The following is a 24831-nucleotide window of genomic DNA, read 5'->3' on the forward strand; positions in this document are numbered from 1 at the left end:
TCTGTTCGTGGATACGTTTTGGATTCTTCCTCTTGCCTTTTGAATAATTGAATCGCCCAAAGCCTCTCAAGATCGAAAGGGCTGGCTTATCCTGCGGGCTGCCTGTTGTACTATCTTTTGTACTGCATGCAACAAATCTTCAGCTCCAAGTGGTCACAAAAGTTGATCCCAACATCTGAGGACCATCATATTGGACGAATATGCATATACTCTGGAGCTACTAGACATAGCACGTATCGAAACTGGGAGATGCTGTATGTGCAGGCAGAATCCAGAGAAGATCCACACTTGATTGCTACCTTCATTCATGCATGGGACAGCCCAAATGCCGAGGCCTTGTTTAGTTTCAATTTTTTTTCAAGTGGTCACTGTAGCATTTTCATTTGTATTTAACAAATATTGTCTAATTATAGACTAATTAACTAGACTCAAAAGATTCGTCTCGCAAATTAAAGTGAACTGTGTAATTAGTTTTTTTTATTTTCGTCTATATTTAATGCTCTATGCATACGTCTAAGATTTGATGTGACGGAAAATCTGAAAAATTTTACATTTTTTTTGGAACTAGCCTGAGCTGACAACGCTGCCACACTGATCTGATACGCTCAACATGAAGAGCTTGATCCGTACATCCGCCAATCCTCCTCGTCAGCTCATCAAATCAAAAATTAAAAAACGACTGCGTGACCCCGCGGGAGAAGACAGGAAGTAATGGTATACGACAGGAAGTGCTGCGCTGTTTGTTTCTCTGGCCGGGTTGCACTTGGCACTTGCCCCCCCTGCCGGCTACCACGAACCTTCGCCATGTTTGGTGTGTTCCGCTCCAGGACCCGGCAAACCTCTATTCATAAAATAGTCTCTCCGTCCGCACCACCACCTGATCTTTGCCCTCGCACTCCACTCTCGCCTGCTATACCTCCACTCCAAACTTGTCGCGACTCGATACACCCTTGGGATATCTGTAACGACCGTCCATCCATGTACGCACATGAGCGCAGCCTAGACAGGTAAACGAGACAAGACCAATGCAAGTGCAGTGCACTCCACGCCGTACGCACGAGGACGACGGGCGGGGATGGACACGGCAGCTCGTTTTTTTTTTTTTTTGGTCCGGCGGTGCTCCGTGTACTAGTCCGTAGTCCGTCCGTACCAGCCACTTGACTTGGGGCAGCGCCGCTAGCAGCCAGCCGCGCTCGCTCGCTCGCTTTGTCGGATTGCTCCGCCTCCGCGCCCCCCGGCGCTGCGCGCGGCCGCGGGTACTGCTTGCGCTTGCGCGGCTGCCGTCGACATCGAGTCGCCCACCAACCACGTACGGCACCACCAGGGCCCCGCGCTGCCTGGGCCGATCTGCCTACCTCGGTTGTTACCTCGTCGCGCTCTTCCCTCCCCGCCACCGAAGCGGATGAGACTCCCCTCGGCGCCCGGGTTCTGAGGTGGATTCCGCGGGTGGTCCTCCGTAAAATCTTGGCTCCGATCCGTAGCCGTAGAAACGCCGGCCCGCCGACTGCAGTGCGCGCAAGGGGGTGGCGGGGGCGGGGGCTCGAGGAAAATCGGTGTTTTTTGTTCCGGTGACTCGGGCCTTGTTTAGCAACTCCAGCGGGGCCTCTACTTAAGTTCCAATAGCTAAATATGGGTGTCCAGTTTAAAAACATTACTCCAGCAGGGCCCCTACTCCAGACCCCATATTTGGCTGGGCACCCATATTTCTCCCCCAGACCCCATTCCTGTTGGCCCAACAGGGCAGCCCCCATCCTCCATCGCGTGTCCTAGCCCCAGCGCATGCTCCATCTCTCTCTACCTTTGCATTGTGCATGACACCCTACGGTAACCGGCTCAATGCTCTAATTGTGTCTATGTCTAAAGAAAGAAGAAAGAGGAAGAATAAAAAGACACTGACGAGTGGGTCCCTTCTGTCATTCTCTCTGGAATAGGTTTGGGGGCCCAAATTTGGGTGCTACCGTTGGAGTTGAAGCAAAAAAATTGAGCCTCAAGAAGTATGGGGAGCACCCAAATTAAAAGTAGGGGCCTAGTTTTTGGGGCTACTGCTGGAGTTGCTCTTAGCTCGCAAAAATTTTCAAGATTCCCGTGAATCTTTGGTCACATGCATGGAGCATTAAATATAAACAAAAATAAAAACTAACTGCACAGTTTACCTGTAATTTATGAGATGAATCTTTTAAGCCTAGTTACTTCGTGATTGGACAATGTTTGTCAAATAAAAACAAAATGCTACAGTAGCCAAAAATAATTTTTTTTGCAAACTAAACAAGGCCTTAGTTGCAAAAAATTTTACAAAATGGGTACTGTAGTATTTTTATTTGTATTTGATAAATATTGTTCAATCATGTACTAACTAGGCTTAAAAGATTTGTCTCGTCAATTCCGATCAAACTGTGTAATTAGTTTTTATTTTCGTCTATATTTAATACTTTATGCATGCGTCTAAAGATTCGATGTGACGAGAAATCTAAAAAAAATTTTGCAAATTTTTTTAGAACTAAACAAGGCCTCGGTGTTTTTATTCATAGAAATACTGGTGACTCGGTGTGGTTTTCCGCCGATATTCCTCGCGGCCGCAAACGTCCTCCGGCAAGCGGACGGACCGTGGTGCGTAACATCGCGATGGGTGGATTGATGGGACTGTGAGCTGAGGCGCCCAGATATTTCCGTACGAGAGGAAGGGAAGAACGTACCAGCACCGATGATTGCAGCAGCGAGCACTGGTAGGCACTGGTTGAAAACGTACTACTAGCTAGTACGCACCGGTACATGCCGTGAAGTCATCTGTGTACAAGAGTGATTGTTAACGATGTTTTATCAGCATCTATCCATCTGTTGTCGCTGATCCGTCGCTTGATCCAGCTCAGCAAGAAAGACCAGAATTTCCACGGAGATGTGGATGTGGCAGTTTTTGGCCCTTCCTATGTCGGGTTGTCTGCGTGACTGCGTCGCCTGGACGCCGGCCTGTTGGATTGGATCATTCATTCAACGCAGGCATCAGATAGATCAAGGCGTTCCAGAACCACCCGGAGCCCGTCGACAGTGGGTTCGTTCTTCTCGGATCCCACGGTACTGTATGCTGCGTCCGCGTCACCACGCACATCACATGTAAAATTTTTTACTACTCGAGTTCTATGAATCAACGAGGCGTGTTTTTTTTACTCTGCCGACAAAGGCGATCGTCTCCTCGCAATTTTTCACCGCGGGGGTAGGTGAATGAATATGCTGCCACCACCGCTCAAAACATTCAACGAGTCCGCCAGGTGGCTGGGATGACTCGCCAATCGCCATGCCGCAGGCAGGCAACCGCTGATGCGTGCAAGTAAGGCCTTGTTTAGTTTGTAAAAAAATTTGTTTTTGGCTACTATAGCATTTCGTTTTTATTTGACAAACATTGTCCAATCACGGAGTAACTAGGCTCAAAAGATTCATCTCACAAATTACATGTAAACTGTGCAGTTAGTTTTTATTTTCGTTTATATTTAATGCTCCATACATGCAATTAAAGATTCGGTGTGACGGAGAATTTTGAAAATTTTTGCCAACTAAACAAGGCCTAAATTGGCACTAGCACATGCCTAAACTAACACATGGTGTCAGGTGCCATCTCATTAACAAATCAAGAATTCGTCTACGAGTAGTCCACAGTCCACCGAGCTCGTAGGTACGGTCTTCCATGAAAGTTCCACATCCGCTTCCGCCGGGAGTAGGAGGAGCCGGCAGAACCGGACAGGATCCACACGTGACGTGACACACCGGGTGTCTGGTTTTTCTGCCCCAGATGTGGACTACACGGCTCCCATCTCCGAGAGTTGCAGGGCAGCAGCCAGCAGGCCGTGCTGGGGAAATCTGTGGCAACACTTCAGATCTGGGCATTTGGCTCCCTAAACATACTATTGAGGCTTTGTTTAATTCACCCCATACTTAAAAAACTTTTTAAGATTTTTCTTCTCGTATCGAATCTTTTACGAGATAAATTTTTTAAATCTAATTATTCTATAATCGAACAATAGTGACTAAGGGCATGTTTGGTTCCCCTTGTTAAATTGTATCTAGCTAAAAATAATTTAGCTACTCTTAGGTAACTAATAAAACTAAACTATTTCAGCTTTTTTTAGTTAATGTGTTTGGAACTTTACCTATTAAATTGACTAAAGTTTAGCTAGCTAAAATTTAGCAAGATAAACCAAACAGGGTCTAAATATAAATAAAAATGCTACACTATCAAAATAAAAAAATGGATCTAAAGGCATGATTACTCTACATAAGCTTGGATCGGCAGATCAGAGGGAAGGGCAGTAGTTTCTGTCGCCTGGCCGGTCATAATCCGGACCATCGACCATCCTATCCAGCCGATGCCGATGCATCCCGCTCCGTGCATACGCGAGCTGACTGTCCTGTTGGTTCATAGCAGATTCAGAGCACCTGAGTGCGTGGATGCACCGGATAAGGTCCGTGTCCGGTGTCCCTGGTTCCAGAGCAAAACGCCATGATTTTCCCCAGGCGGTGACTTCACTGCACTCAGTATTAGATTAGTCTCTCTTTTTTCTAAGGTTTTGTTTAGTTTTCAAAAAGTTTTATAAATTTTTTTAGATTCTACGTTACATTGAATCTTCCGATATATGCATAGAACATTAAATACAGATAAAAGAAATAATTAATTGCACAATTTATCTATAATTTAAGAGATGAACCTTTTAAATTTAGTTAATCCACGATTAGATAATATTTGCTAAATACAAATGGAAGTGTTACAATGTCTATTTTGCAAAAAAATTGAAAACAAGATCTAAAAAAGAGATTAGTCTCTCTTTTTTTTTCTTTCCTTCCAAATGCGGTCAAAAAAGTGTTTGTCATTCGAGGGAAATGACAGTGCACACTGGAGAGTGAGTTCCTATGACGAGCCCGACCGCATGAAAATGAGGTGGATTTGGACTCGAGGTTGGAGGTTAAATTCTGTAATGTGATGACTGCCCATTTTGTACCATCTAAGGCTGTCTCCAGCCGCTCATACAACACGAGAGGCAAACACAAAAAAAAAGTCATGCACAGTGTTTTAGGGGGCGTTTGTGAGGGTGGCCGTGGTCAGCCTGGCTTGCTCGCTAGGCCCAGGCCACGTTAGACCAGGCCCAAGTACTGCAACAGCCCATGTTTGTCTTTCCAGCATGCAAACGGTCCGGTCCAGAGGAGATTGTGTTAGTGAACCATATCAGGGCCGAGCCAAACCACCAAATACAACTATCTTGCCCCCCACTTGCCCCTGCTGTGCGCCGCGAGGAGCCTGGCTCCAAAACAACGCCCATCCCTAGTGTATCTCTAGAGCGAGGCTGAGAGGGCTATTTTGGCTGTGGAGGCCGGGCTGCGTGTTGGGCCAAGTGCACAAACACGCGCACTTGCAGCCGGGGAGCGCAGAGCCCAGCTGAGCCACCCCCTTAGCACCCTCCAAAAGACAATGCATACATACCATCTATTTTGGTGAAGGGGAGAACGCGGAAGCTTATTTGCCTCGTCTCTCTTCAAGACACAAATCGTTGGCGCTCTGTCTCGTCATTGAGACGTTGCTGCTCCTTCCGCTCTTTTCCAAGACACATACAGGCAGCCCCTCTTGGGTTGGCTACCTAGGGGCAGAGGCGGCGACCACTTAGGAGTTGCCTGCTGCCCAGCGCGAATGCGCTGAGCGGGTCACAGGTAGCGATGCGATCGCGAGACGAGGAGCGGCCATGGTCCTTGTCCTCGTCGTGGCGGTGGTGCTTGGAGGTGTAACGCTCGTCACCGCCAGAGCTTGCGGCGAGCGGCCGGAACAGCATAACAGGTTTAGGTGCTCTGTTTTTTGCAGTTGTTGTTAGAGAATAAAAGTTTTGGGAACACAATGCTTTTACTGTGTAAGAGCTAAATCATAGAATATGTCTCTATTTTTGGTACCATCTGAGGCCTTGTTTAGTTCCGAAAAATTTTGGAAAATCAACACTGTAGCACTTTCGTTTGTATTTGACAAATATTGTCCAATGGGACTAACTAGGCTTAAAAGATTCGTCTCGTCAATTCCGACCAAACTGTGCAATTAGTTTTTATTTTCGTCTATATTTAATACTTCATGCATGTGTCTAAAGATTCGATGTGACGGGAAATATGAAAAATTTTGTAAAATTTTCTGAGAACTAAACAAGGCCTAATAGTTGCGAAGCCAGCACAATATTCGTGCCACCGAACGGGCGCATGCCATCAAGCTCATCTAGCTTTGCCCTGTTTAGATTGGAGATGAAAAATTTTTAGGTGTCACATCAGATGTGTCGGAAGGACGTCGGGAGGGTTTTTAGAAACTAATAAAAAAACAAATTACATATCTCGTCTGGAAACTACAAGACAAATCTATTAAGAATAATTAATCTATCATTAGCACATGTGGGTTACTGTAGCACTTAAGACTAATCATTGATTAACTAGGCTTAAAAGATTCGTCTCGCGATTTTCAACCAAACTGTGTAATTAATTTATTTTTTATCTACATTTAATGTATTATGTATGTGTCTAAACATTCGATGGGATAGATGAAATTTTTTTGGATGGGAAACTAAACAGGGCCGGGCTGTAGTATAATAACACAGCTAGTAACGGTGATTTTTCTACTGGGATTTTTGAAAACTCTCGGTGTCAGCTGACCTCAACAAAAGGGTGTAGCTCCGCCCTGCCACCTAATCGGACCTATATCTACTTCCCGGTTTAACAACCTAAGTCGATTTTCCTGACTAAAAATAACATAAGTACGGCAAGTACCTTCGACAATGTCATACAAACGTGCTAGTACTCTAACGTTTGTTTCTTCTAGCATGAATACAAGTCAAAGCCAAAGTTGTTGGAGGGAAAACAAATCAGAAAAGCCATAAGTCCACTGGGTTCGTAGTACGGTCTTCGACGAAAGTCCGACTGGGAGATGCACCCGGTGCAGCTCAGACTGGGAGCGGCGTGCAAGTAACCGGAGTACCGGACAGGATTCCCACGTCGTGTCTCTGGCATTCTGCCCCCCACATGTGGCCGCACGGTTCTGGTTTCGAAATAGGAGTACAAGAGTGGAAGGTGTTTGATAAATCTGTGACAACAGTTCAGACCTGCTCCATGAATACTAGACATCATTCAGGGTTTGGGATGAATACTAGACATCGTGTAGCCCCTCGATCTGTTGCTTGATCTCAGATACCGCTGATTCGCGGCAACCTGGTAGGCAGACCACACCACACGAGTGCCAGATAGATGTCTGTGTATCCCAGGTCCCCAGCAAACGCCGTGATTTTTTTTTTCACAGTCGAGCTGACCATGTGATCGAGCTCACCATCGAGCTCACCGTCACTCGGCAGTAAATGTCGTAAAAAATAGATTTTCTTTTGCCAAAAATGACAGTACAGTCTGTAGGCAACTCTTTTGGCGGGCCGTACGAAAACGAGGTGGATTTGGACTTTTGGCTGCGGTTCATATTCTGTGAAGTCAGGTCTCAGCGTCTGTTCAGTGTCCGTATATACGTACTACGGTACTAGCGAAGAAAAGAGATCACATTCCCCGGTTACACCAAATTAAAAGAAAATTGCTATTAGTACTAAACAATCTCCACTCTAAGAGCTCGATCCAATCAACGGTCGATGTGGCCGATAACAGAAGAGCAAGTAACTTCGTCGCGCTCCTTCCGCGTAACCGCGTTCACCAACCTTTGGAGTGACCACAGAACAAAATTGTTTGGAAAGAAATGACCGAACAAAGCAACCTAGGAGGGTTAACCATACCTCTGTTTGGCTTCTGATCCATAGGAGGGTGCAATGTCTGAGTGAATCATTGCCGTAAGACCTTTGTAGATAGCCCAGTCCATGAAATTTCCTCCAAGCTTCCTAAAAACATCATTTCAGTACTTTTATTTGCCCTATGTTACTGGTATCTATGAAATGATGAAACGAGTCTGTTCGCTTGTCTGAAAAGTTATGGTTAAAAATATTGATTGCTAATTTATTGTGAGAGAAAAATACTACTAAATAACTGATAGATTCGGCAGATAAACTCAAGCGGACATGTCATCGTATTCAAAGACGAGGCAGTCACACTACAACAGACATTTTATTGGTAAAAGTTGATGCTAAGATATGGTGGATGCGGTTGCCAAATAATTGCCAAATAAAGAAAGAGCAGTAGCAGATGCATGGTGTCCATACTCCCTCTGACGACGAGAAAATCAATTTCTAGAATATGTATCAACCAAATAAGTTTGATTAACTTTATAAAAAGAAGTAACAATATATATAACATAAAATATGTATCTTGTCAAAATATAATTTATAATAAATCTAACTACAATAATTTAATATTATAAATCTTTGCATTTTTTCATAGAATTTTAGTTAAAATTTAAAAAGTTTGACTTATGATAATTCTAAGAATTGATTCTTATGGAAGGAATATGTAGTTTGAGATCACGAACTCTGATGATGTATCTTTAACCATGATGGACACATATTAAAGGGGCCTAGATAATGAAATAAAGAAATTCAGGTTGGGCGACATCTCTCCGGAGCCAAAGGAATCATGGACCACGCACCGTCCGAGGCGCACCAGCCATTCCGAACAAACGCAGCCGCATGCCCACGACGAGAGCCCGGCAAATCCAAGGCCTTGTTTAGTTCCCAAAAAATTTTGCAAAATTTTTCAGATTCCCCGTCACATCGAATCTTTAGACGCATGTATGGAGTATTAAATATAGACGAAAATAAAAACTAATTACACAGTTTGATCGGAATTGACGAGACGAATCTTTTAAGCCTAGTTAATCTATGATTGGACAATATTTATCAAATACAAACGAAAATGGTACAGTACCCATTTTGCAAAATTTTTTGCAACTAAACAAGGCCCAAGCCAAACGCGATATCAAGCCATGCCAGTGGGAGCAGAGCCAGGCCAAACCGAGCCCCCCCCGGGCCCCGAGGACCTAGCAAAACCCCCCCGTCAAATTTTCCACTCGCGCGTGTGCCCCAGCCCCCAGCGCTGTATAAAACAGCCCGGGTCCCCCACCGGGTTCACACTCCTTCCTCTCAGCAGGCCGCACCCTCACGAGTCACGACGTCTCGTCTCGTCTCCTGCGCGCTTCCGTTGCAACTCCGCAGCACCACACCATTAACGTAACGCACTCAACAAAGGAGAGATCTTTCCGCGGTCTCCTCCAATCCTCCTCGCCATGCTAAGGAGGTCCCGCCACGGCGGGGTCCGTCTCGGCCGGAAGCTGCTCGGCCTGTGGCGGCGGGCGCTCTGCGGCCGGTGCCGGCGCCGGGGAGGCTACCGCCGCCTGCAGCAGCAGCAGCCGCAGGAGCAGCCCGGCGACTCCACGCCCGAGCGCGCCGCGAGGAAGCTCGCGCCGGTGCTGCGGTGGGGCCGGTCGCTGGCGCGGCGTCTGAGCCGCCTCGGTTGGAGGGCCGGCGGGCACCGGATGCTGGGCGACGGCTGCGGCGGCGGGCAGGCGGTGACCACGCCCAAGGGGCAGGTGGCCGTGTACGTCGGCGGCGGCGGGGAGGCGTCGCCGTCGCTGCGGTACGTGGTCCCCGTGGTGTACTTCAACCACCCCATGTTCGGCGAGCTGCTCAGGGAGGCCGAGGAGGAGTTCGGGTTCCAGCACCCCGGCGTCATCACCATCCCCTGCCCCGCCGCGCGGTTCGAGCAGGCCGCCGCCCTGGCCGCCGCGGGGAAGAAGGGCTTCGGCAGGTGGTAGGCAGGGCGGGCACTAGTCCTTAGGTGGGGAGAGGGAGGCCCCTGACCGCCGCAGGCCGGCCGGCGGCGGAGGCGGATGGTGTACATATGTGTTTCCATCAGAAGTTCAGAATGGGGCTGCTTTTAATCTTTGCATTCTTGGTCCTGTTTAACTGATGCATCCCACCCGGTTCTCTTGTTCGTCGATGCTTAAAATTCTTGGTCCTGGAATACGCCGATTCATCTTCAAATCGCTGGAATTTCTCTTCTCCGTTATGCGACGGGCTTCCTGCCTTCATCGCGGATCATCCAAGTGTCGCTGACCGAGTGTGCTGAATCCTCCACGTTTGCCACAATCCAGCGGTACTGGAGTACTACGCACTACGAGAGCAAATGCTCTGTCTTCTTCTTGTGTGCCTCGTTTGAGTGCAAACTTCTCACGGCCCACTCTCTTCAACAATTTCATCTGCTCTGCTACCTCTGCTGCCTACTAGTACGCCAGAATCAGGTGCCCGGAAAAGCGTGCCATCCAGATTCAGCCAACGTGCTCGGGCGGTGAAAACGGCGCGCCAACCACTGCACGAACCCGTACCGTACGCACGCATTCATCCGTACCCCACGCAGGATCAATCGAGAGTCGGCCGTTGGAGCACGCCGTTTCGGCCGCGCGCCGCTTTTGCACGCAGCACGCCAGAGCGCTGGCTGGCTGGCTGGCCTCGCTAGGCATCATCACTGTCCCTGTCCTGCTGGCGAGGAAGCAAGCGTGCGTGGTCACTGGTGGTAAGCTCCGTCGTGTGCCCGGCGAGTACAGTGCACCGCCCTCCCTGGCTGTCCCCTGGCGGCAGGGAGCAGGACGAGATTTCCTGGCGCCTGATCGACGCGGACGCGCGCGGCCGGCTGCTGTGCACTACCAGAATTCTACAGCAACAATCATGGGATCGTACAAGGAGGCCGCTGTCCGTTCACGGGGCAAACGATGGCTCGCGCAGGCGCAGGAGCAGGACGAGAGACCTGTCCTGTCCCCGGCCCTGGCGCTCTCCCTCGCAGGCAAGGCACGCGCCGCGCGCTCACCGTCCCGGCGTGGGTGCTGCACGGACGCAATCATGCGGGTCGCGCACCACCACGCTACGCAAGCGCAGCGCAGCGCAGCCGCCCGCCGGAGAGAGAGAGAGAGAGAGAGAGAAAAGACGATAGAGCCGCGCGCGACATCTCCCCGGATTGGCTTTGCCAAAAAAAGTTGTGATCGCCGTTTCGCGCGGCGCGCGTGGTGCACTGGCGTGGCGTCCATCACGTCCCTTTTCGAGCTTGTTCCCCGGCCGGCCTCGTTCGTTCGTTCCTTCCGCCGCCTGGGGCCCAGGATTGGCGCTCCGCCGGGCCGGACCACCGGGTCTTCAGAAAAAAAAACGATATCCTGCTAATCTGCTATGCATTATGTCAGGCGATCAAGAAAGCCGAACTAGAAAATCTGCCGTCCATCTTTCGGGAAAAAAGGGAAGATATGTACGTTGCGTCGTCTTTGCAGGACGTACGGCTCCACTCCATCGCGTCCCTTTCAAATTCCACCTACGTTGTGTTCTTTACTGTAAGCCAGAACCAGAAGAGCGCGGCACGGTTGGGGAAACACGAGGGGCTTGCCCCTGAAGTGAGCAGACGAAGAAGCTCCGATGTCAGAAATGGAGAGTTTCGTTACGGCCTATGCTATGCGCGGATTGGTTGCGCTGGATGATATATATGGTATATCTGTATCTGGACTGGGTTAAGGTTTGGTTATGGCCTTGTTCAGTCGGTAATTATTTTTTTGAATCTATTAGTGCTTCATGTATATCTCGCAAAATTTGATGTGATGAGAAATCGTAAAATTTTTTAACTAAACAAGACCTACGTGTAGGACGACGACGACAACAACAGGACGACGCGGTGTCCGTACTTGTGCTTGTTTCGTCTTGGTTGCCGACCGAGTCAAAAACACTCCATACGTTTTCACGTGGTAACAATGCAAAGCTTGCTCCGGTAGGCCTTGTTTAGGCTTGGTTCAGTTCTTAAAAATTTTTGGATTTTGTTAGGCCTTGTTTAGTTCGTAAAAATTTTCAAGATTCCCCGTCACATCGAATCTTTGGTCGCATGCATGAAGCATTAAATATAGATAAAAATAAAAACTAACTGCACAGTTTACCTGTAATTTGTGAGATGAATCTTTTGAGCCTAGTTACTCCGTGATTGGACAATGTTTGTCAAATAAAAACGGAGTCAAAAACAAAATTTTTTGCGAACTAAACAAGGCTAGTATTTTCGTTTTTATTTAACAATTATTGTCCAATCATATATTAATTAAAATTAAAAGATTCGTCTCATAAATTACAGATAAACTACGCAATTAGTTATCTTTTTAATCTATATTTAATGTTTCATGAATGTGTCGTAACTTCCATCCAAAACCCAATTTTTTTCAAGATTCCTCATCACATCGAATCTTTAAACGCATGCATGGAATATTAAATATAGATGAAAATAAAAACTAATTGCACAGTTTGGTCCAAATGTACGAGACGAATCTTTTGAGTCTAGTTAGTGGTTGGACATTAATTAACATAAACAAACGAAAAGTGGTACAATGTCGCGAAATTTTTCCTTCACGGCCTAAATGTCAGAATGAAATGAAGCATGCATGGAATCTCGTAGTCCACCCAAAAGCCAAAAACTTTTCAAGATTCCCCGTTATATTGAATCTTGGGACATATATATGGAGTATTAAATATAGACGAAAACAAAAACTAACTGTATAGTTTACCTATAAATTATGAGATGATTTTTTTAAACCTAGTTAGTTTATAATTAGACAATAATTATCAAATAAAAATGAAAATTCTACAATATCTGAAACTAAAAGGTTTTCAAAACTAAGCAAGGTCATACATAGACCCGGATGCGGGATGACAGTATATTCAGGCCTCGTTTACTTCCACTCAAAAACCTAAAATTTTTCAAGATTCGTCATCATATCGAATCTTTAGACGCATGCATGAAGTATTAAATATAGACGAAAATAAAAACTAATTGCACAGTTTGGTCGAAATTGACGAGACAAATCTTTTGAGTCTAGTTAGTCTATAGTTACATAATAAATATCACAAACAAACAAAAGTACTACAGTGTCGTGAATTTTTTTCGCCCGGAAACTAAGGCCCTGTTTAGTTCCCTACCCAAATTTTTTTCATCCATCCCATTGAATCTTTGGACACATGCATGTAACATTAAATGTAGATAAACAAATAAACTAATTACACAGTTTAGTTAAGAATCGCGAGACGAATTTTTTAAGCCTAGTTACTCCATGATTAGCCTTAAGTGCTACAGTAACCCCACATATGCTAACGACAAATTAATTATGCTTAATAAATTTGTCTTGCAGTTTCCTGACGAGCTATGTAATTTGTTTTTTATTAGTTTCTAAAAACCTCTCCCGACATTCTTCCGACACATCTAATGTGACACCCAAAAAATTTTCGTTCCCAATCTAAACAGCATACTCCGTACTAGTTGGTAGTTGCAGGGTTGAGTCTGATGTGACGTTCAGACGATCGAGTTCGAGGCTTCGAGCCAGTTACAAATACACCGGACTGTGAGATAATCTGAACTCAATGCATTTGAAAGAGTGTGAAGATTTAGCCTGCAGCCTTCCAGTCCTAGTTTTCAAAAAAAATTGTAAAATTTTTCAGATTTTCCGTCACATCGAATATTTAGACGCATGCATGGAGTATTAAATATAGACGAAAATAAAAACTAATTGTACACTTTCAGTCCTAGTTAGTTTATAATTGAACAATATTTGCTACAAACAAGCAAAAGTACTACACTAGCGAAATTCAAAAACTTTTCGCATCGCCAAGGTCTCCGCCAAAATTTTCTATTCTAAAGCACTTCGAAACAGCTTGCTGCAGAAGTGCAGATGCGTGCTTTCGTTCGGAACTCCAGAAGCAAGGCTAAATGAGGACCTGGGCCAGCCAACTAGCACGGCAGTTTCAGGGCCACAGATTTTGGGCCTTACTTCGGGAAATGCACTGGCCGCTGGGCCGCGTCAACAGAACGATTTCATGACAAGTCCACAAATCGTGTGTGCAAAAGAGGAATGAAGCCGAAGAGCTCTAAGGCCCAGACAGAAGTCTTGGCCAAGATGGCGTATCCATGATCTTCGTTTCACCCAAAGCCCGAAGCTGTGTACAGAAGTACCCTGTGTGTTTTAGGGGTGAAAACACTCTGGATGTTTTTTTAGAGTAAGTTCACCACCGATCCCTAAACTTATACCTCATGTTACTTCGGTCTTTAAACTCATAAATCGATAATTCAGATCCTCGAACTTGTTTGTCTATATCATTCCGTCCCTAAACTTGTTTAATTGTGTCATCCCGGTTTTTAAACTTGCAAATCACCCGTTTAGGTTCTCAAATTTATTCACTTGTGTCATCCCGGTCTCTAAACTTGTTTTTTTGTCTCATATAGGTCAAAACAAAGTGATATAAAAACTTTATACCAAAAAATAATTCATAACTTTTTTATATAAACTCGGATGAAGACTAACTTTATATCAAAGATGTATCCCTCAATGCAATCTACAACTTTGTAGTTGAGAAGTCTTTATTTCAAATCGTTTAGTATCACAAAATTTAATTTTCGATTTTCAATTTCAAAATCTATAAATTTACAAAAAAAATGGGATCCTAAACAATTTTAATTTAAAAACATTTCAACTACAAAGTTATAGATCACGTTGCTAACTATAATTTTGATATAAAGTTTATTTTTATTTAAGTTCATATGAAAAAGTTATGAGTTATTTTTCGATATAAAGTTTTTAGATTCGTCTTGTTTTGATCCAGATGAGACTCAAAAACAAGTTTACAGACCGAGATGATACAACTAAACAAGTTTGAGAACATATATAGGAGATTTCCAAGTTAGACCAAGATGACACAGCCGAATAAGTTTAGGTATCTAAACGATCGTTTTGCAAGTTTAGAAACCGAGATGACACACCCGAACAAGTTTAAGGACCCGTGATAGACTTTACTTTTTTTTTACCACCATATTTTATAGAGGAAATCATTTGCTTGCCCTGTATGTTGACTCTTTTTTTTTCTCGAACTTGTTTATTTAGCCCTAAAACGAATTTGCTTTGGTTTTTTGGCCTTTTCGTTAGTTTGATAGGCTAATGGTGTTAAACTGCACGTGAAATGATTCTTTCATACCTGACGCCAAAGGCTACGGTTTAGCAATTTACGGTTGTGTCTTTTAGGCTGCCTTTATCAATATTTTTTTAAAACAAGGTACAACATTTTTTCAAACACATAATCATTATTTTCTATATAAAAAAATATATAAGTTCAGCAACTTAAGTTGCGTCTTACAGAGTAGGATGCTTCGTGAGAACTTTTATTTTCTATTTTTATATACATCAACCTTTTAATAGTAGTTCAGGTGAAAACATTTTGCAAACATGAACTGTTGACGTTTAAATTGGATCCATGCCTGTTTAGAATTGGCTCATGCTAGTTTTGACACGATCCAGTAGTTTATGATGATTTTTTACAACCGGCGGGGTAAGATCAGACTGTTGGCCTGTTGCTCCTGTGCCCTGTCCGGTGTCCGGGCTACCGGCTACTACTACGGTGCTCCGCATGAGCCATGGAATCGACGCGATGGACGACGACGCGGCATAGCGGCAGGACGGTCCCAGTGTTGGGCGTCCGCTGGTGGAGCCCAGCCATCCGGTCCTCGGAACGTTCGGGAAGACGGGAAGGGAACACAGGGGTGCGCTGAAAAGGCGGAGGGTGAGTCCGGTCGTTTTCTGCACGTCCGTCGTCGCCGGCCGATTCCTGTCCGGTCTCGAGTCCGCCGAGCTGTTTTTCGTGCTCGTCTTTTTTTTTTTTTTTATCTCGACGAGGAATGCAGTAGAACCCGCCCTCGTGTCATCCTGCAATGGAAGGAAACCATGTTGTGCATCCATCAGAGCTTTGAAATCTACGGAGCACACTATAGCAAGCACACTGGATCGGTGGATTCCAACAGCCGGGGCGGGGATCGGTGCCGGCTTGCTGCTGAAGTAACCCTGCATTGACGTTATACGTGCCACTGTTATGTGTCATGGAAGCGACCACACCCGGACGAACAAGGATCGACGGGCCTACTAATCCTCTCCCCGGGTCGCCGATCCAGAATCGGTCACGATACACGGACACACAAAAATCCTCGAATCACGCGAAAGCAAGTCGCGATCACCATAAACCGATGAGGACATTCCGATGGTGCGCACTCAACGAGGGAAACTAGTCATACTTTTTTTTTGAAGAAAAAAAAAATACTTTTTTATCGTAATAAATCAGCATGAACAGCAGCTGCTGAAACCATCTGCCTTCCATGTACTTGTGCTTACAGTGCTACCATGTCAAGGCGTCACCGGTCCGCGACAACAGTCGGAGTCGCGCCACTACGCAATTGCCCATGCTGCACTCTTATCGCCAGCTGGGGAGACAGAAGGAGCGAGAACCGACAGCCGTTCCCCTGTACCTACTCCTCGCGTAGTCTCGCTCTCGCCTGACTACGATCCCTTTGCTCATGGACGGACCGGAGCCAGACCAGAGTCACCGGCCAGACGAGGTCCGTCCAACCGTTCAAGCAGGAATCATCGTGTGGACTCGACCGACGTATAAAATTTCTAGAGAGGCCGCGCGCGCACCACAAGTCCTCCGGCTTCCCCGGCCCAAGCGCAACGAAAGCGCGCATTTATTCTGTATAATCTCCCCTCCACCACCTTTCTTCCTCACTGCCTAGACTAGACGGACAAGGACTCGGAAAAGGCATCGGGCGATCGCCCCTGCTCTGCTCCCAAGCAGCCCCAGGGTCCAGCCATCGAAGCCAGCGACGCACCGCAAGCAAGAAGGCGCGCAGTTCCGCCGTCTCATCATCAGCCATGCACCTTCGCCGCTCCCGCGTCGTCGCTGAGGTTGTTCTCGCCGCCACCATCGTCATCATCGGGCTAGTCGCGGCGGGCGTCGTCGAGGCGGCCACGGGCACGTTCATCTACGCCGGCTGCTCGCCGTCCAAGTACCAGCCGGGCACCGCCTTCGAGGGCAACCTGGACTCGCTCCTCGCCTCCATGGCCAGCGCGGCGCCCCACGCCGGGTACAGCAGCTTCACGGCGGGCGCCAACAACGGCACGGCGGGCACGGCCGCGTACGGGCTGTACCAGTGCCGCGGCGACCTGGGCGGCGGCGCCGACTGCGCGGCGTGCGTGCGGGACGCGCTGGCGCAGCTGAGCCAGGTGTGCGCGGCGGCGTACGCGGCGTCGCTGCAGCTGGAAGGGTGCTACGTGCGGTACGACAGCACCAACTTCCTGGGCACGCCCGACGCCGCCATGGTGTACCGCAAGTGCAGCACCAGCAGCAGCAGCGACGGCGGGTTCCTCAGCAACCGCGACGCCGTGCTCGGGGACCTGCAGCAGGTGCAGGTGCAGGGCGCCAACGCCAGCGGGTACAAGGTGAGCACCGCCGGCAGCGTGCAGGGCGTGGCGCAGTGCCTGGGCGACCTCGCGGCCGCCGACTGCACGGCGTGCCTGGCGCAGGCGGTCGGCCAGCTCAAGGGCACCTGCGGCACCGCGCTGGCCGCCGACGTGTACCTGGCCCAGTGCTACGTCAGGTACTGGGCCAGCGGCTACTACTTCCGCCCGACACATGGTACGTACAAACTACTACTACTGTATTTTCCAACGCAAATTGTACGCGGTTTTTGCCCTTGCGTTTGAGCCTTCGGCACGGCGAAAATACTGATGCTGCAGTGCTAGACTGCCAGTGCTGCCTAGTGCGAGGTACTACGGATCGCAATTTGCGAGTGCCCAACTCGAGTTGCAGTAGGAATTGATTCCAGTAGGCGATAGCCGATAGGTAAACTTCCCAAAGTTTGTAACAAAGAGATGAGGCAGAATATGTCCTCTGTCACCCTTTTCCTCCCTATGGTCATACCAATGGATGGCGAGCGGACGAGAATGTCCGAGGCCCTCGCACACAAGGCGACTAGGCGAGTAATAATTCCACACGAAAGCTCACTCCCAACGGCTTAATTTTCGATCAATCGTGCCTGTTACATGAAAATTGACAACCGCGCCGCGCGCGCCAACTGATCAGTCAAATCAGTAGCGGCTCCAGCACAATCCGGTCCAATATTATGGGGTTTGGTATGCCAATCATCCCGGAGTTTCTAGTGGACCGCATGCGACGCACATTTACAACTGGACCCATTGTAATCAGGTAGTAGATGCTTTGAAGTGACAGTAATGTAAGGAGCTGCATCATCCTTAGTGGAGCTTCGTGATCCAGTTTTTCGACGTACTGAAACTCTCTCTATTCGTATAAAACTCTTATCATCTCTATTTTCATTAATATAATGTCATATCAGTATATTTAATGTCCATAAAACTTTAATAAAACTTTATTAAGATTGACCTTACATTTTAATTAAAAAAAAGTTAATTTGAGTATGCTAGATTCGTATTTCCTGCATGTCCCTGCATCGTCACCTGCAGATACAAAGCACTTTTCAGCAGTAAGCTAGCCGTCGATTTCTCTATCTATTGTCGTATATACTGACCCAAAGGATTGTCCTCATCCACCGGTAGCTCCACTAATAAACAAAAAATGCCTATCACCAAGCATATCTATCAGGTTTATTTAGGACTGCGCGGCCGCGATAGGCACGCGCATTGTGGGATTGGGGCTTGACGGCGGCGGCGGCGGCCAAACCACCTCCTGTGCCGATGAATATATTCCCGATAAAACAAAAGGAGCACTCGGGCAAGTGCGCCAACTTTGCATATGCTATTCTAATCCTGCATCCGATGATCTGATTCTGATGTCCTCTTGTGGTTGTGGTCACAGATTATTCGCAGGATGATGTCGGGAGGACAGTGGCCATAATCGTCGGCATCTTGGCAGGACTGGCGCTCTTCGTGGTGTTCATCTCGTTCCTCAGGAAAACATGTCAGCCCCAGACCTGCTAAGCGTCGTGCAATCATGCACAAGGGATCGAGCCCTTGCCTTAACTAACCTCATGCAACTGGTGTCCCAATGCAGGCTAGCTTGGCCACTGGAACGAAACGGGCTTCCACTCTCAGACGCGTACGGCATGAGAACATAGGGAAGGGCTCGGAAAGGAGATTGGTCTACTAGCATATGGCCTGCAAAATGCTTCGTAAAGCACATGTAATGTAATCTCATTTTGTTAGCAATAGATATGGGCTATCAGAGGAGCACTACCTTGATTTGGGTCATCATTTTTGGTCCACTGATAAATGGCCTACCTTGCGATCATCCATCGCAACACCATTCACATCTGATCTTAATCATTTCGGTAGTTGGATGAAGATCAGACTTGGCATTACTTTACATAGGTACTACGAACATAAGTACATGATGATATATACAAGTAATCATGGGTGCACACGGTCCCCAGATGATACGAGCTCGCACACAGGGGGAGGGGGCAGCAGACCTCGGGGGTTCTGCTATTGATCTTAGCATCAAGCGCTGTGTCCCTGAGCCATCGGGCTCCACCTCGCGGAGTTGTAGCTGCTGCAAGCGCTGATGCTGGACTCCCTCATTTTCATCTCAGATATACCGCTGTTGCAAATGTTTGCAAATGCTCGCATGTACTTCATGCCATACTGAGTGAGTGAACCACACTGGGATTCGAAAATGCGCACCTAGCAAAAGACATCACGATGAAATAAGTTCAGCACGACACTGAGACTGAATGCGAATGTGCAATAGCAAGGAACTTCATGTGCACGGCTTATGTCAGATTCGAATAAGAAAAATCAGTATACTCACCATCCTCTTCAAGCAATCCCAATCATCGACTAATGGTAGACCCGAGGCTCTAACAGCCTCAAGCATTGAAGGCCCTTTCTCAAATCCGAAGAGAAGCCTCCCAATGAAATCGATACTGCTGTCAAGATGCTTCCTATGTTGAACAGTTTCTTTAATCTCTATGAGAGCCCTCAGCTTCTCTACAGACTCCCCATTTAACTGCTCATACTGAAAGAAAGAATTGAACATTAGGAAACAAAAAAAATAGGAGGCTGGTGGCTACCACAAGTGATTGGCAAAACTTCAGCTTTGGTATTAGAGGAGTGAGCTTGACATTGAGGCGAATGTACCAGCCCTAACCCTTTCAAGCGTGGTGCAATCGCAACAGCCTCTCACCAAGACCACATTTATATTAGAAAGCTAGTTCTTCCTCCTGTCTACAAGACTAGCTAAGCCATACCAAACAAGCCACATAGTTTCAACTTTTAATGGTGATAGTGTGAACTTGGAGGAAAAAGCACAACAGCTTTTTGCCAGTGATGGAACAAGCAAAATCCCTTCCTTGAACTGTTGTCAATTATTATCTAAATTTCTCTAAAACATAGGTATAAAATGTGCCAGATGTTAGCCCCTAGGCTTGTTTTTCAAATGAGCACTTTTAAGGACTTAAATTTGCATGTTCCAACAAAAGAAATAAAGTGGTCATAAAAAACTAAAGCATACTCATTGTATCATTACCAACAACACACATAATAAAAAAGAGAGCCTGATCTTTTGTGTGAAGAATTTCTGGAAGATAACCAAGTAAACAGAAATAAACAACTCTACCAGCTAAACCATACAAATAAGCATAAGGATGGTTATAAAAACAAGAAATAAAATATCTTACTGTAACAACACAATGTAAGTATGCCATATATATCAAGCAATGTAGCAAGTAGCATACTTTTCAAGACAAATAAGTAGCCATTTACAGAGATTTCATCAGTGAAATGGCTTCTGCATGTTTTTACCTAGCGCAACAATGCATCATGTTTGAATTCAGCAAAGTAGAGGACAAGAACAGAAAACAAGAAACAACCAATAGTCCTATTTGGCATGATATATTCCATGAATATTACTCAGAATAGCGTCCATCTTTTTTTTCAATCTGTCAGTCTATATCATTGCAGTTCTTCTTTTAGAGGAACAGTTAAAACTATTATGGGGGAGAATGAAAGAATAGCTCGGATTTACCCTCTTCCACATGAAGAGAAGATCAGCATCTCTTTGATTGACTGCACCCTTTGGGCCTGGCCAAAGCAGCATGTTTGCGATGTTGGCATTAGCAGGATCAAAACCTTGATAAAGGAAAAGCTTCTCATCCTTGAAGGTCTTATCACCATACTCCATAACATGAGAACCCTCTTTGTACTTATTCGAGTTTGAGGTTCTTGTTTTCACCTGCCCAACAAATTATTTGTTTTTTTTTTAGTTCTCCTTTTCACTTCCTAACAAAGCAGGTGACTAATAACTGCTATTAAACGTGGAGGATGTGCTTGAGACTCACCACTTCATACTGATCCTTGATGGTTTCCTTCTTTAGATTGTGGGTTTGACTGCCAATTAGAGCCAGATAGTTCAAAAGAGCAGGCTTAGTACGTATAACAGTCATAAGTACTTACTACCAAGCTTGTATATTCAGGTCATATTGACTGAAAGAAAAGTAAAGCATAAAAGCACTATGCATTTACTTGTTAACAGTCCTCTGGTTGTTCGACAACCAATACTTCCACAACCTTTTCAATTATCTACTGTTTTTTACATGTATTTGCTATTACCACTTAGGACTCAAGACTGATCTGTCAATACCTTAAATACTAGCAAAGTGGATTAATATATTGTACTAAATAACAACCGCAATACCTTCGTACGTACTACCTGTGTTCCAAAATTAAAAATGCTGTAGTTTTGTCCTAAGTCAAATTCTCTAACTCTAACCAAGTTTATAGAAAATACACAAATATGTACAACATCAAATGAGTTTCATGAAATCCATCAGGAAATATGTCGTGATAGTGCATTTACTTGGTACTGTAGATGTTAGTATATTTTTTTTATAAAGTTGGAGGTTGGACAAAACTAGAACATCGGAGGGAGTAGCATTTCTTTAATGTGATATGAAGACATGTCAATAACATGTATGTACAAGTAACAAGTTTAGAAAAGAATTCATGAATAGGTTCCAAATAACAGAGTTGACGCAAAGTTTAGCTGCGTAGAATGAACCAAGAATCCAAGATAAAACAAATGGACCAATCATGAAAAAAGGCAATTTGATCATGGGCCATAACACAATAGTCCAAGCATAAAAACACCTAGTATAACTTGAATTGTATCACACATATAACTAAAAGTGGCAAAACAACATATCAAATATGCAGGCTCCATAAGATATACCTTCCACGAGTGTAGAAAAGCTAGATTTTTTTTTGATCTAACATAATATAATGTTGCACAGCAGTGGATCTCAAATGAGTTTTATGGTCTTACCTATCTTCCATCCAAGAAACACTGTACAAATCACCTAAACAGGTAATGTACTCAGGAGGGGGTGATGGTTCCATCCCAGGGCAGTATGTTCCCCAACTATTTTCAACTGGATTTGAGGCTGTTGTGACATAAATATTCAGATCTTCAGGCATTAATCCCTCGAAGATACTGCCACTCTCACATGCTTCAACATATATAACCTGACATTCAATGTAAAGTGTATCAATTCCAGAATGGACTTTTCTGGAGTAGAAAAGAAAATGAAGGATATATACCATTTTTGAGTAGCTATTGCAAGCATGCTTCTTTTTCAAAACCTTGATGAAGTCGCCAGCATACAGATATGGCAAGTTCGGCATACCTAAAATTTTGCTTAGTTAAGTAAGTACCATACAGAAAATCAACTGAACAACATCCCTTACACAGTAAGTCTAAAGTACGCACCAAGAACTCCAGGACCCCCATGATCTGAGTAATAGATGAAGATGTGGTCATTAGGTTTGCTGTCTATCACCTTCTTACTCCCTCCTGTGATAGCACTTTTATTGCCCAAGAGGACAGCAAAGAAGTTTTCGGTAGTGACCTGATCACCTGTGTAATCCTGCAATGAATGCAAACTTGATCAACTTGGTGCAAAACATGGAGCTGCCAATCCATATGTGATCACAAAGCACAATCATATTTTGATTTTGACGGTAGACTACTCATGCACTTGTGCAAAACTGAGATTGAAGTGAAGAAACACCAAGTATTTACCTTTGGAACACCATTATAAACATTTTCGCCTTTTGGATGGTTAATGATAACCCCAGGCCTCGGGTTCAGAATGTTATGGGCAATGTCATCATACATGAACACCACAATGTTCTCCTCCTTCACTCCTCCCTTCCGCAGTATCTGGTACGCATGGCACACATCGGCCTGTCAAGCATCAAGTGTACCATTATGCCGTAAGTAAGCAGTCATAACGATTTCATACAACAAATTTTGTAGAAAACACAAAATAAACAAATATAGTTGCACAGAAGGAAGCACGACATAGCATTTTTTTTTCTCTGTGGCACGTTCATTCATTAGAATCCAGGCGTAATATAATAAACCTCAAATAGCCCCCCACATTCCTGACATTCCTAGCAGATATTCAGTCAAACAAAATTCCTGCCACCAATGAAGCATGTCTCGCACCTAAAATTATCCACCTAGATAGCAACCGCCCCAAACAGCTGAGCCAAATCATGTATGGACCTTTCTAACGAAGCAAAGCAGCTAAGGATCGGACAGCCCGGTCCTTCATACCTAAAAATCTCACGGGGCAAACCGTGTCTACTGTACACAGACAATTCCAAACTCCAGATAGCGACCGGAAGCGCAGATCAGCTTCAAATCCCCACAAATTCGAAGCACCAAAACTCGAAAAGCTTCGAATCAATCGCAAAGTCGCAACACTATCAAGCTAACAGGCATGCGCAGGAGGGGAAATCCATCCCATGCTTCGAATTAAGTCCCCGCTCGGCTCACCTGGTGCCGGTAGTTCCCGTATCCGGAGGAGCCGGCGACGAGCACGGCCCACCTCGTCCCCACTTCATCATCCTCCTCAACCGCCCGAGCAGCAGCGTCACCCCCCTTCCCCGTCGGCATCCGTATCAGCGGCTCCCACCCACCATCCGCCCCATCCGCCGCCGACGCCACAGCGGCGGCGTGGGCCAGGAGCCACAGGAGTCCACACAGCCACGCCGCAGCTGCCATCACCGATCGCGAGGGCGGCGCGTCAGACAGAGAGAGAGCAGGCGGGTAGTAGGTGCGAGAGTGTGGTGAGCGGTGACGGCGAGTCTAGGTCCGGAGGGCGCCTCTTAAAAACAACCCGATGTGACGTGGCGTGCCGCAGCAAGCCAGCAACGCAGGCAGCATGCCCCGCACCGCGGCCGCGGCGCGATGCCGGCGCGGCAGGGGCCCTGCGCGGCTGCGCCGAGCCCGAGCTGCCGTTCACGGCTTCACAATCACAACGCGCGCAGGCTGCACCGTTGCAGGCAGCAGAGGCGCCCGGAAGGCTGGACGCTGGAAACACGACTCCGTCGCGTGAGTGAGCACCGGATAAGATTCCGATGCTTCGGCGTAAGAAAATGCGCGCGTCGGGTCGTCGTCAACTGACTGATTTCGAAGGGATTTCTTGAGCTGATAAAGCGAAGAGTTGACAGTGACCCGCGTGATCTGCTTAGCCTTTTTTTTTTTTGGTCTATCGCCACGAAAGGGAAAGGGAGAGGGCCAGAGGGGGGAGACGCAAAGAAACCGACTGTTTCTGATCATCAGAGTCTGGAATCGCTGCAGGAAATCGTGGAACGTTTCCGTCTCTTCTCGAGCAAACCGGGGGCGGGGCATGCGTTTGTGCTGCTTGTGCCAAAAAGGGTGTTAGACGTTGCCGGCGAGCAAGGACCAAGGAGGAGGGATAACGTGATTGCTTCACGCGGTCTGAAATGAGATCGAGCGCGGTTGCGATTCAAGTAGCATGTGCCACTCAAGAACTCAAAATTGATGGCGAAGAGATTTCAAAGTAGGATTTGCGACTCAGAAATCAAAATTGACGCCTATCAGGAATTAAAAAAAAACGTATGATTGGCGTGCCTATCCGATTAAAAATTAAAATTCAATCGAAAACAGAATGGGAGAATAACGAATGAGGCGTTTGGATGGTAAGAAGACATGAGGTTGGACTTTATGCATATTTTCCTTC

General features: G+C 46.2%; 3 protein-coding genes across 3 annotated transcripts; 2 read left to right on the forward strand and 1 right to left on the reverse strand.

Moving 5' to 3' along the window:
• Window positions 9028-9954, forward strand: LOC8083324 (auxin-responsive protein SAUR50). Its single transcript, XM_002446814.2, has one exon. The coding sequence runs from the start codon at window positions 9212-9214 to the stop codon at window positions 9737-9739; it is 528 nt and encodes a 175-aa protein (XP_002446859.1). The 5' UTR covers window positions 9028-9211; the 3' UTR covers window positions 9740-9954.
• On the forward strand, window positions 16089-19033 carry LOC8083325 (cysteine-rich repeat secretory protein 15). Its single transcript, XM_002446815.2, has 3 exons — window positions 16089-17444; window positions 18642-18743; window positions 18837-19033. The coding sequence occupies exons 1-3, from the start codon at window positions 16682-16684 to the stop codon at window positions 18839-18841; spliced, it is 870 nt and encodes a 289-aa protein (XP_002446860.1). The 5' UTR covers window positions 16089-16681; the 3' UTR covers window positions 18842-19033.
• Window positions 18967-24191, reverse strand: LOC8083326 (vacuolar-processing enzyme beta-isozyme 1). Its single transcript, XM_002448192.2, has 9 exons — window positions 23622-24191; window positions 22860-23024; window positions 22548-22704; window positions 22379-22464; window positions 22104-22303; window positions 21121-21169; window positions 20808-21014; window positions 19593-19799; window positions 18967-19465 (listed from the first exon to the last, which is right to left on the reverse strand). Exons 1-9 carry the CDS (start codon window positions 23847-23849, stop codon window positions 19283-19285), a joined length of 1482 nt encoding a protein of 493 aa, XP_002448237.1. The 5' UTR covers window positions 23850-24191; the 3' UTR covers window positions 18967-19282.

Source organism: Sorghum bicolor, chromosome 6 (genome assembly GCF_000003195.3).
Source record: "Sorghum bicolor cultivar BTx623 chromosome 6, Sorghum_bicolor_NCBIv3, whole genome shotgun sequence".
In the NCBI taxonomy this organism is placed as follows: Eukaryota; Viridiplantae; Streptophyta; class Magnoliopsida; order Poales; family Poaceae; genus Sorghum; species Sorghum bicolor.

Bases quoted from the DNA above. Each gene is read 5' to 3' on its own strand.
- LOC8083324 (XM_002446814.2), top strand. From the start codon at position 9,212: ATGCTAAGGAGGTCCCGCCACGGCGGGGTCCGTCTCGGCCGGAAGCTG.
- LOC8083326 (XM_002448192.2), bottom strand. From the start codon at position 23,849: ATGGCAGCTGCGGCGTGGCTGTGTGGACTCCTGTGGCTCCTGGCCCAC. The intron at 21,015-21,120 runs GTGAGTCTCAAG...TTTGTTGGGCAG, and splicing joins TCAAGGATCAGTATGAAGTG to GTGAAAACAAGAACCTCAAA. The intron at 19,800-20,807 runs GTAAATCCGAGC...TCTTTCTTTCAG, and splicing joins TTCTCTTCATGTGGAAGAGG to TATGAGCAGTTAAATGGGGA.
- LOC8083325 (XM_002446815.2), top strand. From the start codon at position 16,682: ATGCACCTTCGCCGCTCCCGCGTCGTCGCTGAGGTTGTTCTCGCCGCC. The intron at 17,445-18,641 runs GTACGTACAAAC...TTGTGGTCACAG, and splicing joins CTACTTCCGCCCGACACATG to ATTATTCGCAGGATGATGTC.